Below are 12,460 nucleotides of genomic sequence, written 5' to 3'. Positions count from 1 at the left end.
GTGCCCAACCTTTTTTTAACCAAGATCTACTTTTGAAGTTGATGGTCTGCCGTGATCTACCAAGTCAAATTCAAGGATGTCAGTATGAAAATTTAAGACCACCATTTATTAATCACCATTATTATGAACAAAATGTTTTCAGTAGGCTACTATGGCCGTATCTTTTCAGTGTGTTTTTAAAGTGTGTTGAATAGCCTATCTTTACAAAGCAATGCAGCACTGATAGTATGCAGAGATAATTTCAGTCATACACAAGTCATAAACAACTGAAACAATTTCAAAATGATAAACATTTGGTATATAAAAGGCACATAGGCCCTATTTCTAAAATATGATGAAGCATTATCATGCCTTAAGTGGTATAGGCTACAAATTAAAAAGGGCTCAGAAATTCACCATTTGTTATGGGTAAATAGTAGGCTACTATGAGAGAGAGAGAGAGCGAGAGAGAGAGAGAGAGAGAGAGAAATGAGAGAACTCATTGGATTGGTTAACACAGCTGTTAAGTGTGACTTCTTCTATGAAGGTTTTTTTTTTCAGCTCTCTGGGACAGTAGCACAGCAAAGGCTTTCTATTGTGAGTTTGGCCAATCGTTTTGTCCACAACTGAAGCAAGAAACAGCACAAATTGAAGTGAATTCCATACATGTCAACAACTAGCCTAACATTTCCCTTACACGCGGCACGCGATGTAAACGCAGTTAGCGATGATGCATGCGACTAGCGATTTGGACGAAGATCCTCGCATATCGGCGTGTCATAACGCATCGTTGCGCACATGTTCTGTTACTCACCCGATGTTACACGTGTGCACACATGAATCAACTGTAATACCCTTACGGTCACTTCCTAATGCTTTCCCCTCATTCTGTGTTACCGTGGGACTACTTATCTAACCAATACAGAGTCTATAGGATGTATTTACTCCAGGAGGAAAATGCGAAGGAAATTCAAAATCGTAATTCAAATCGGATATCGTTAAAAAAAAAAAAAAAAAGTAAAAAAAAATTATTTTTTTTTTTTTTTTTTTTTTTACATTTTCGTAAACTATGGCGGCCAAATTTAAACTATGGCGGGCCGCCATAGTTTCCTCAATGTATGGGAAACACTGGTGTCAAAACGTAGGACTCCATTTTGTAAACTGTGGTCCTAATGTCAGAAGTCAAATGCTGAGGGGAATTTCTCCTGTCTGTCATGCTATTTAAACCATCCAGTTCAATGCAGTGGGCAAAGGCGTAAGCCGACACGTTTCCAAACTCGGTCAATATCTTATTGAAGTTCTTGGTGTGCCACGACACTTTGTTCCAGACTTGAGAGGAATTCAAATCATCTCAAGCCCTGGACTTGCCTTTTAGTTTTACTGTACAGGTCACTGTATAATGAGGTCCAAAGAGTAGCACCATTTTGTAAACTCTGGTCCTTATACAGGTTCTGCTCAGTGGGCTATTTAGTGTAGTGGAACAGTCAATTATACATGCTTTGTTCCTGTATACATACAAACAATAACACACCATGGTGCGCTTGATGCAGGGCCCACCCAATCACTGTAGTATAACACTATACACTTTTCAACTATTAGAACTGCAGTTGTAGTGACTGCGGCGCTGATGCATGCTTAAATCAATTGCTTTGGGATTACTTAATTTCTTCCCAGAATGTACATCTCTACTGAACTACTTGTACCCTCCAAGTAATTTCTCATGCCAGGAGGAAACGTCCAAGTGGAAGCTATATGCCTTTATCCAAAAGGGTGCCCCAGTGATCAATTAGTAACACTTGGTGGTTCCTCCTTGGAGAGGCTTACTTCGTATAAAAATATCTCACCATATGGCTAGCTCTCATTCCAAATGCACATGGACAATCTTTTATTTATGTTGCTTAAAGTATTTATTCTGGATGTCCAATGCCATTCTGCTGCTAAGATTCTCAGAGTGGCTTCTTGTGCCAGGAGAAGGCGGTCAAGTACATGTTATACGTCTGAGAAGCTATTTACACGTGTGTGGATATTTTTGGTCTTGTTTTAGAAGGTGCATTTCAAAATTATCCCATTTAGGGGGCTAAAATGCACCTGTCACAATGGAGTTTTTATTGTCATCCACAAATGGGCTTTCACTTTTCACTTCACATGTCGTGTTTACACGTTAACGGATGAAACAATATCTATATTTTAAAATATCCTGATCCGTATAACCTTGAACAGTAAGTATCTCTGTTCTCCTCTGTTTAATACTACGAGGATCCCACGAACGACTTCTCCTACCAGGAGAAGGCAGTCAAGTACATGTTGTTACATGTTAGTTCATATTGTTACATGTTATTAATCAGTAAAGTATCTCTCATCTCCTGTCCTCTAGGAGCCCCCGAGCGGCTTCTCGTGCCAGGAGAAGGCGGTGAACCTGAAGAAGGAGCCTCGCCACTCCCTGGGCATCACCATTGCCGGGGGGCGGGACTGCCGCAGCCGCGTCCCCGTCTACATCACCAGCGTCCAGCCAATAGGGTGTCTGTATCGTGACGGCAACATCAAGACAGGTCAGTACCCCGCCAGTGACATTAGCCTGTTTAATGCGTTTTGTGCAGACTTGCAAAATGATGTACGGTATTCCAGAAAAAGTAAGCTTTTCTACTTCTACAATCATCTTCAGAGCTTGCTGGATCAGGTTTGTGGAAAGGATTTTAACTTTTGAAGTAAAAGCCGCTCCCAGTTAAAATTATCCCATTTGGCTGCTATTAACTTCTGGTTCGATAATGAAATGTACTGTAATTACAACATCATTTTTTTTCATTTTTCTTATCAACCAGCCAGTAATCCACTTGGTCAGCCCTATTACTGCAGATTACCTACCTTTCTGATCCCAGCAGATCCTAATGTCCACAGATACCATTCAAGATTGGATCAAGTGTGTGGCTCAGGGTTTTACTTTCTAAAGCCGGGATTTTCCACCTCCACCTCTCTGTATGCCATTATTCAAATAACCAGACTGTGGAGCAGCACCGCAATCAAATTTGGTCTGGCAGACGAGTTTTGCATGTAGCCCATTGCATAATGTTCAATGGTGGCAGGTGATGTGACTCCCATGTTCCCAGGTGGAGATGTTTTCCTCTTTACCTGGGGCTATGTTAATACTGTAGTAGTTCTAAGTGAAGAAACGTTTGCCCATTAAAGGATTTATGACTCTTGACTGATATTGCAGTCTATTTACATATTTTCATATAGTATTAGTATATGGCTGATGTCATATCATGTATAATATCATAGCATGTGTCATATAACAGTCCTATGACTCCTGATGTCTATACTTGTTTCAGATGTTTGGCTCTATGGTGACTGTAATGTTTGAGGGAAATTTGAGTTGTGAATGTGATGCATCTCCTGTTAGTGTTGCTGAGTTGAGAATAACGTGTCTCCTCATGTGGTTGGCTAGGCGACATTTTGTCGAGTTGAGAATATGGTGTCTCCTGTGGTTGCTGAGTTGTTGAGTTTAGAATATGATGTGTCCTGTGGTTGCCTACACGACATGTTGAGTTTAGAATATGGTGTCTCCTGTGGTTGCCCAGGCGACGTGCTGCTGAGCATCAACGGCGTGGACCTGACACAGCTGACGTATGGCGAGGCGGTGTCGGTGCTGAAGGCCCAGACGGCCCAGCCCTCGGTGGCCCTGCGTGTCATCCGCACGCTGGCCGAGGAGGACGAGGAGGAGGGCGACGCCGCCGCCAAGGAGGAGCAGGAGGGAGGGGACAGCCCCCGCGAGGACGACATCCACTGGGCACCGCTCTGGACACGCTGGCTTGGACTGCCCAGGTGGGACACAGAGCTTCAGTTTTTGACATCAACCTTTCGTCAACAACAACAACAGCAGCGTATATTTATATAGCACAATAGCACAACTATACTCAGTTGACTCAAAGTGCTTTCTTTTTAAGCCAAACTTGTCTTGACTTGTCCGGGTATCAGCTACCTGTTCAATGTTCCAGCGTTTTTTTATTCTTTAATGTTTTAAAAAGACGACCTGGAGGCTTAATCTTTTTTTGTAAGATTTATCCACAATCAGTGAAGTGATAATGGCTTAAAATGGCTTTTTTAATTGAGGCACAAAAGGAGAAATGTGTGCCTAGCCCATACCGTAACCCTCCTTCCACTGCAGCAACATACACTGGTGCTGTGACATCATGCTGATGACTGAGAGCTTCACAGCAATATAATATAATATAATATAATATAATATAATATAATATAATGTAGCCCTATGTAACCGAATATATTATATTTCTTCACTGCAGCAACATGCACTGGTGTCGTGACATTGTGCTGATGAAGACCAACACTGAGAGCTGGGGCTTCAGCATTGTGGGGGGCTACGAGGAGAGCAGAGGCCAGCAGCCCTTCTTCATCAAGACCATAGTGCCTGGCACGCCTGCACACTTCGATGGACGCCTCAAGTGAGTGTTTTTCTGTGTGTGAGTGGTCCGTCCTTGGCACACGTGCAAACATTGATTTGCGCTGACCACCTCTTGTGAAGCAAGTACTTTGTATGTATTCTCTCTTCAAATGTCTGCCATGTATTCTCTCTCCTTCTTCTCGCAGGTGTGGAGATGAGATCGTGGCCGTGAACGGGGCCACCACGGTGGGCATGAACAACTCCTCCCTCATCCCCATGCTCAAGCTGCAGAAGAACAAGGTCACCCTCACCGTCGTCTCCTGGCCTGGCAGCCTCATCTAAACACTACGCTTCCCTCCCGGCTTAAGGGACCTGGGCCCAGGCACCAGGTTCCCCTAGGTCCCCAGGCCGGCCACAGCTGCATCTGCCTCCTCTGTGCTGCTTCATGCGAGTCTGAATCCTACAGCCATCACAACATGATCATCAACACTCACCCTGGTCTCCTGGCTGGGAAGCCTCACCTACGCCCACACTTTCCTCTTGCCTTTAAGGCTCCGGGCCTCAAAGCCTGCAACCCAGGCCCCCAAAAACGGCTCCTTTTCCAGGCCTGCTCCCTCTGTACAATGGACATCCAGAATAGGATCTAGCCCACGCTTCCCCCTTCCCCCTCCAGGGCTACAGGCACCAGGCACTAGGTTCCAGGGCCTCAGACAATGGCCTCCCCCTGCCTTCTCCATCAGAACATGAGAAACCTAAAAACAGAAGCCCCATCTAGTCCTCACCCAGTGCACTGTGTAAATGACAGGGACAAACAAGGCAACTCCCGCCCCTTCATAGTGAATGATGGAGTGACTGAGGGAACATGTCTGTTAAGGCCCAGCTCTGATTATCACAATATGGATAACCGAACTTCCTAAATTGTGGATGCTCCATGGCTGAAGATTAAACAGTTCAAGCTGCAAAATGTCTTAACGATGTTTTATCTTAGGAAGACTTGCTCTTGTTTGTCTGGTCTGACAAGGGAGAAAGCATGACAGGTTTGGGTCTCCTTCCCTGCCCCCCGGAAGTGTTTTAATTGCTGTCGATGAATGTTTTATAATTATATATATATATTATACGTAGAGTTTGATCACTGGCTTGACATCCCTACAGTTGCTCTAGGCGAGACTGCCATGTTAGCGTGTGTGAATGTGTGCGCGCGCTGTTATTGGCTGAAATGGTTGCCCCTGGAGACAGACGGCCGCCAATCAGGGAGGAGGAAGACAAACTGACAATCAGATTGGGAGCTAATTGGATATGAAGGAATTATGTTTAGGAATTACACATTTTTTTATGTTGGGCCAAAATGTCTCGCCGGCCTTTTAATCGCTTTGTTTTCTTTGAATGTTTCATTTAAATGCCTTTTTCCTTCTGTGTCTGTCACCCGTGTGTAACTTTGAGAGTTCAGTGAGAGAATGCAGGGCATGTTTTTTTTTTTTTAAAGCCCTGAAAGTTCAAGTTTTATTTGTTTGTTTTTAGAACGTTGAGATTGCGTTGGTTGAATGTTACACGTTCCGTGCAAGACATGCCGAATTAAAGAGTTGCCTGTGTTGTTATGTGTGTAGCACGAATCACTAATGTTACCCTTGTTATGGCAGCGGGGGTTATTAAGGTTCAATATATAAGCAATAGGGCCTCGTTCACTGTTAGTATATCTCTGTTGCATAGCTCTCAGTGTCCATACTCCGTAGGAAAACTATGGCAGACGCACAGGGGTGTATACCAAGTATGGCAACACCTCTGAGAGCAGACCAAAACGTCTTGAGTTGGGCTACAATGTGACTTATGCTGATATTTTAATAACTTTTACCAAATACTATTCGATTAAACTGCTAGGAAATACACATCATAATGACGTTAGATTTGCAGTATTAATTGGGGTTTGATACTATATAATTGGCTACCTGTGTGATGTTCTGTTGAATGCAACTGTAATGAGTGTTTGATTTTTTTGGGTGCCTTGCATACATTATAAAGAACGAAGGATGAATCTATGCACACCTGCCTTAAAATGCCAATAGACCAAAAACATGCTATCGTTGTATAATTATTTTCTTTTCCTGCTTCTCATGTTCTCTTTACCTGATGACGTATTACTCGAATGAATGTGTCTGATTTGATGTGTAGTTCACACATGCGTCGCACAGACACACACACACACACACACACACACACACACACACAGAGACACACACACACACACACAGTTCCTGACACTTGCATTCCATTTCAAAATGTTGATTGTTTCCTTTTCCCCCCATGGGATGGCCCAGGCAGACAGAGGGAGGGAGAGAGGGAACGCCTTTTGCCTGTCCCTGGGTTCCTCTTATTATACAATAAAGCAATATGGTTTCACCACAAGCTCTGCTAGACTGATTTGTTTTTCGGTAACCTTTGATTAATTTCTGGAAAAAATGTCCTGATTGCCTTGTTTTCACAATGACTTGTACACAACACTGTGCACATTACATTATGTAGGGATAAAAATGAATGCAACTCAGGCCGTATGAAGTGAACGGAAGACATTCAATGTTCAACATTTTATCCACATAGCATAATATTGTTTGCTTAACATATGACTGGTATTATGTTATTGTAAAATAAAATGTGCTGAAATTTAAAAAAAATAACTTTTGAAAAAGAGTCTCAATACTAAGCCCTTTAAATCACACCCTGTACATCTTTCTAGACACCTACTTTGTTCTGGTTGTGGCGTTTGAGTCCTCTACAGCTGCAGATGTGGAGACAGCAGCTGGGGGCCGGTGACAGGAGGTGCAAACACACATCACACCACCGGTGGTGTTGCTGGGAACACTCCCTGGAAAAGGCTTGTTCCAGAAATCCTGATAAAACACCCCTACAGAAGTCAATGTAATTCACTTGAGATGCTAGCAGGATACTTCTGTGCTGCTAGAAATCTTATGGTACATGCTGAAAATTTGAATTGTAGGTCCCCACCACTGCCATATGCCATATGGGTCATGCCTATGGGCCACTACAGTAGGCCTATGTGAACACCTAGATCCCTTAACATTAAGTAAATTTGGTCAGCCCATTTAACCCAAGTCATAGAATCTACCTGCCCAACCTCCCCACCCCCACTCTCTCTTTCTCTCTCAACCACAGTGAGGTATTTCTAGTGCACCACGTCAGACTGCATTTGGTCCCCTCCCATGTCTTGCCACTCACTTGCAAATTCAGCGTGTGACATACTGCCCCCTGCAGGCCTCAAGAAGAAAAGGGAGATGTCATTTTCCCTGGGTGTATCGGTATTTGACTGCTTTTTGGATTTGAAAATCTTTATGAACTGTTGTTTTTCTTTTTAAAATCAGAATCACTTTCATACTTTATTGACAGATATTGCAGTCTAATATGCAAAGGTAATTTGTTGCCTGATTTTCAAATCATTTGAATCTCGTCATACATATCTTCTCACACAACCTACTTTGACCCATGGTGGCAATGGGCAACATGCTTTCAAGTTTTTGGACATGCATGCACATTTCCAGATTTGAAAATCAGGAATTCCCTCATTAATCCAGGGTGGGGGCATGCATGTCCATTGAACTTCAAAATGGACCACTCTCACCACTGCCAGTAGGGCTCCTCTACGTATTGTGCATTACATTGGTTTTTATGTTTACAGTTGTTTTGTACTTGCACTTTCAGATTGGAAACTCAAGATTACTCCTGGTTAATCAGGGGAAAAACATGTTTGACTATTGAACTTCTAGATGGGCCCCAATCTCCCACCACTGTTACTAGGGTGGGTGCATCATTGTAAGGGGGACCTCGGGCCCCCCACATAAGTTAGTGTAAAGCAGGAGCCCAGAGATTTTTTGTTTGTGCATAGGGCCCAGCGTCCTGTCTATATGAGCGACGAGGCAACTCATCTCAACAGAACACCCAGGACTTGGTGCTATGGCCCCTGAGAGTGGGGGAGGATGTAGTACTTTGGGGGGTGTCATAAGTACAAACCCTTGCTCTTAAATTTTATTTAAAGTGGTGAGCAATTAGTGGGGCCTGCAAGTTAACGATCCATCCAACACCTTGTTAAGCCAAAACAACATTGTCAAAGTGGCCACGAGGCCATGGTCAGCTGTCAGTCATCCAGGCCTATTTCCCCACTCACCTGGGGAGTAAACTGCTCTATAATCCTTTAATTTTACTGGCACTAACAATAACTTAACAAGTAGTCAAGTGTCATCACCTTATAAAGAGAGAGTGTGTGTGTGTGTGTGTGTGTGTGTGTGTGTGTGTGTGTGTGTGTGTGTGTGTGTGTGTGTGTGTGTGTGTGTGTGTGAGAGAGATAGTGAGTGGGTAGTTAGGGGTAGGAGGCCTTCTATTTAAAAAAAAAAAAGTCAACTAAATCTTTCAAGTTTTGATGCAGAAAAACATATATATATCTTACAATAAACACAAAATACACATCAGACGCTTTTTGGGAAAAGAAAAGTAAAAATTGACCGTTTATTTAAGCCTTTTTCCATAGGATTGGGTATAATAATGACAAACATTTACAAGAAACTCAGTAACGGGGTACCAATACTGTGAGGAGGTTTTGTGACTCCCTGTTAGACCGGTAGATATATATATTTTATATTCATATATATTTAAAAACCCTTTCTCCTCCTCCTCGAGCACAGCTCTTCTTCTCCAAGCTTCACCATGAAGTCCATGAGGCACTCTCTAATGCAGCGAGTGGACTAACATGAATAAAGGGAAAAGGATGAAACTGAAGAAGCTGAATGATGTCAGATTCACTCTCTGCAGAGCAAGAGAGAGAGAGAAGGGGAAGGGTGACAGGAGTGATCGATAGATAGATAGATAGTGTCCACAGGTAGCGCAGCTAGCATATGGACAATGTCAAGTAACAGCTAATGTAAATGAGAAAGGAGACGGAGATGCTTATAAACCCCTCAAGACTGATTTGAAAACAACAGCTGATGGAGAAAGAGAGGAGAGAGGGGTGTCCAGCAAAGCAAAATTATGGGGTAGAGAGAGGGGGAAAGAAAACAAAAACCAACTCATCACAAAATGATAGTTGAAGAGTTGTAATTAATGACACTTTTGTTGTCGTCTTGTGGCAAAATGGTTTCCTCAGTTGGCATTACCGCAACTCCGACAACCAATGGGCATCAGTGTGTATAATAAGAGACCCACTCTCCCGACAGCCCGTGAGCATTCGTGTGTAATACACCCACTATCCAACAGCCAGTGAGCATTTGTGTCCAAGGCGCCCACTATCGAACAGCAAGTGAGCATTCATGCCCTAAGAGACCCACTATCAATAGCAAGTGGGCATACTTGTACAAGACGATCACTAATCCAACAGCAAATGGGCATCCTTGTATAATTGACCCACTATCTAACAGCCAGTGAGCATTCATGTACAAGACACCCACTATCCAAGTGGGCAACCATGTAGGTCTATTAGACCCACTATCAATAACAAGTGGGCATCCATGTATAACAGAGCCACTCTCCACATGTTAAACCAGAGAGCAGGCAGGCACCCTTCGTTATCCCCCCTCCTAAACCTATACTGCCCAAGTGCAAGCTTCAGCCTTAAGCTCTGGCAAAAACAGTATGTACATCAAAAACGCGTATGGCTTTCTCTAAGGTAACATGGGTCAAAATATCGGCTTGGAGAACGCTATTCATGGAAACACTTGTTTTTTAAGAAAATCTATAATACAGTTATATTATTGGCAGAACAGAACGCAAACAAACAAAAAATAAAACAAAAAATGAAAACCAACGAAAAGCCCCAAAATGAGCTGCTAAACATCATGTAAACATGGCATTACCACACTGTACATACAGGTTAATCTGTGTATTGTATTTACAAGGTCAGTCGCAAGACAGCTCCCCCTACCCATAGGTGGAGGAAAATCTCCACAAACAAACAAAACAACAAAAAAGGTGCAGGAAAACCAATGGCGTTGACTCTTCACTCCATTTCCAACACACGAGTCCTTTGGGGCAATGGCTATTCCAAGAAGGTGTGTGAATAGCCAAAGCAGGCTCTGTAAACCTAGAGGTAGTGGTAAGACATCTAATAAAAGAGCCTGAACTCCCCAAATTCTTAACTAAATAACACCTGTAAAATGTTTATTATCAGGTTTACCACTTTTTGTACTTTTTGTAGGTTAACACGTTCTTGGAATGTCCTGCTAGTTCACACTAAGTGTAGCAGCCACGCTGTTCCGTTACTCTTTTTAACCCCCCACCTCCCCGTATCAACTGTAGGGAGAGAACAACTGGTTTCAGGAGGCAATGCCCAAAAAAACCTCACAGCAGAACCTGTTTAGACGGCTGAACAAGTTCTGTGCAACAAATCCCTCCAGGAACATACATTGGCATCCACAAACCCACACGCACACACACACATCCACACAGACGAACACACAAACACAAGGGTGTATGTGCACGTGCACATGCACACGCACAGAGACACACATCCACACGCACACACATCTCTTTAGAAAAAAAGGTTGTCGTTTAACATAAGGCAAATACGCACCGAAAGGTGACCTGTTTGTTTACAAAGATATCTTAATACAACATGTGGCAAGGGACTGATGGCTCTTTGGGGTAAATGCACTTTTTTTCTCTCTCAAAAAACAGTTTTCAGTTCTCTGTTGCTTCTTTTTGTGTCGAAATCGCAAACTGTCATACGTAACAAACACAAATAAACAAAAACAAAACGTCTGTCAGTGCAACAAAAGGGAGCGTTTTTCTACTACATCAGGAAAATGTGCAAAATCTGCTCTAAAACAAAGTGACAGTGTTTGCAACTTCTACTGTACAGGAGTGTATGGGAATGGGGGGGGTAGGAGGGCGACATACAGGGGTTCAGAGGTGAGAGAGGAGAGAGGGAAGAGTGGGCTGATGGTTTGTTGTGGTGTGGTGTCTTGTGTTGAGGCTAATGAGAAGCCAGTGATAACCATTGACATATGTCAGACAAGTATACTACCGGGTGTCCAGAAAAAAATGTATTCACAATTTAAATGATTGTTAAGTAGCTTGGTTGAGTGTTGAAATTCATGTCATCTTCAAAGTGCTATAGAATTTCCAGACATCACTTTATTGATCTGTCACCGCCTGCTCTCAAATTGATGTCTTAAGGTCTGCGCTGTGAGACATGCAACAGCCACTAAAGGTGAATGCAGCTGTTGATAGCGAATGCACCAAATTCCAGTAGAATTCTGAGCAATTAAGCACAGCAGTGCCTGGACCCCAGTGGCTGCCCGTTGGAGAAAACGCGAGACAAAACATTTAAGAATGAAATCTGAAAATTGTAATTGTATTACACGTTTATACAAAATGATGTGAATTTCAAACAAACACCTACTTTTCAATCATTTTCTGTTTCTATTCATATTTTCCAGACACCCTGCAGTATATTTCCATACATGTCTATGGCGATGACCCTCGGTCCAACATTATGTACAAGGCACTAAGGATGGGAGAGAGGGGGCTCCAACACCAGCGGGGGCCTGCTCCGTCTCCCTGGAGACCGCCTCAGTCCGGCCGGAATATCGGATATTTGGGTAAGAATTCTATAAGAATCACCTGCCCAGAGAACGAAAAGAAAAGGGAAAAAAATAAATGACGGTTACACATGCATGCCTGCACATACAAATACATGGCAATTCAATTAATTCCATTCAATCTGCATTTTAGCTACAAAAGGGGTCAAGGCTGTCTGTACAGTTAAATAAAGTGCGTATGTATGAAATTTCAAGTGGTATTCTCCAGTCAAAAAATGACTACAACTTCAAAGCCTGATCATTTTTTTTAATTGTGAAAAATTATAACTTGCAACAGTCAACAAAATGAAATGGCTCCTCACCAGAACCTCAAACTACACAAAATAGCCAGAAACTAGGATATGTATGTGTATGTCAACAGAAAACAAAAAAACTACCAATGGGTCATTGACGTTTTTAAAAGCAGACATAAATGTGGTGCAACCACTGCTAATGTCACTATTCTGTTACGTACATTAATGAATTAATCGTACATGTTCCATTTGCATGG

At 42.8% G+C, this 12,460-nt stretch overlaps 2 protein-coding genes across 4 annotated transcripts in view; one reads left to right on the top strand and one right to left on the bottom strand.

The window, feature by feature from the left end:
* lnx2b (ligand of numb-protein X 2b) overlaps window positions 1-6,775 on the top strand; it is a 54,227-nt gene extending 47,452 nt beyond the window's left edge. For all 3 annotated transcript variants that reach the window (XM_063189780.1, XM_063189781.1, XM_063189782.1), the window contains exons 9-12: window positions 2,354-2,528; window positions 3,555-3,798; window positions 4,278-4,436; window positions 4,582-6,775. In XM_063189780.1, coding sequence (XP_063045850.1) covers window positions 2,354-2,528; window positions 3,555-3,798; window positions 4,278-4,436; window positions 4,582-4,717 — 714 coding nt within the window. In that variant the 3' untranslated portion in view covers window positions 4,718-6,775. The remainder of the gene's footprint in view (window positions 1-2,353; window positions 2,529-3,554; window positions 3,799-4,277; window positions 4,437-4,581) is intronic.
* A 3,298-nt stretch (window positions 6,776-10,073) lies between these two features.
* chic1 (cysteine-rich hydrophobic domain 1) overlaps window positions 10,074-12,460 on the bottom strand; it is a 15,175-nt gene continuing 12,788 nt past the window's right edge. The window contains exon 6 of the mRNA XM_063190668.1: window positions 10,074-11,992. Within this exon, the coding sequence (XP_063046738.1) occupies window positions 11,942-11,992 (51 nt within the window). The 3' untranslated portion in view covers window positions 10,074-11,941. The remainder of the gene's footprint in view (window positions 11,993-12,460) is intronic.

The sequence above is a fragment of the Engraulis encrasicolus genome, chromosome 23, assembly GCF_034702125.1.
Source record: "Engraulis encrasicolus isolate BLACKSEA-1 chromosome 23, IST_EnEncr_1.0, whole genome shotgun sequence".
In the NCBI taxonomy this organism is placed as follows: domain Eukaryota; kingdom Metazoa; phylum Chordata; class Actinopteri; order Clupeiformes; family Engraulidae; genus Engraulis; species Engraulis encrasicolus.
Note: the sequence above shows the minus strand (reverse complement) of the source record. Positions and strands in the feature narration are given on the sequence as shown.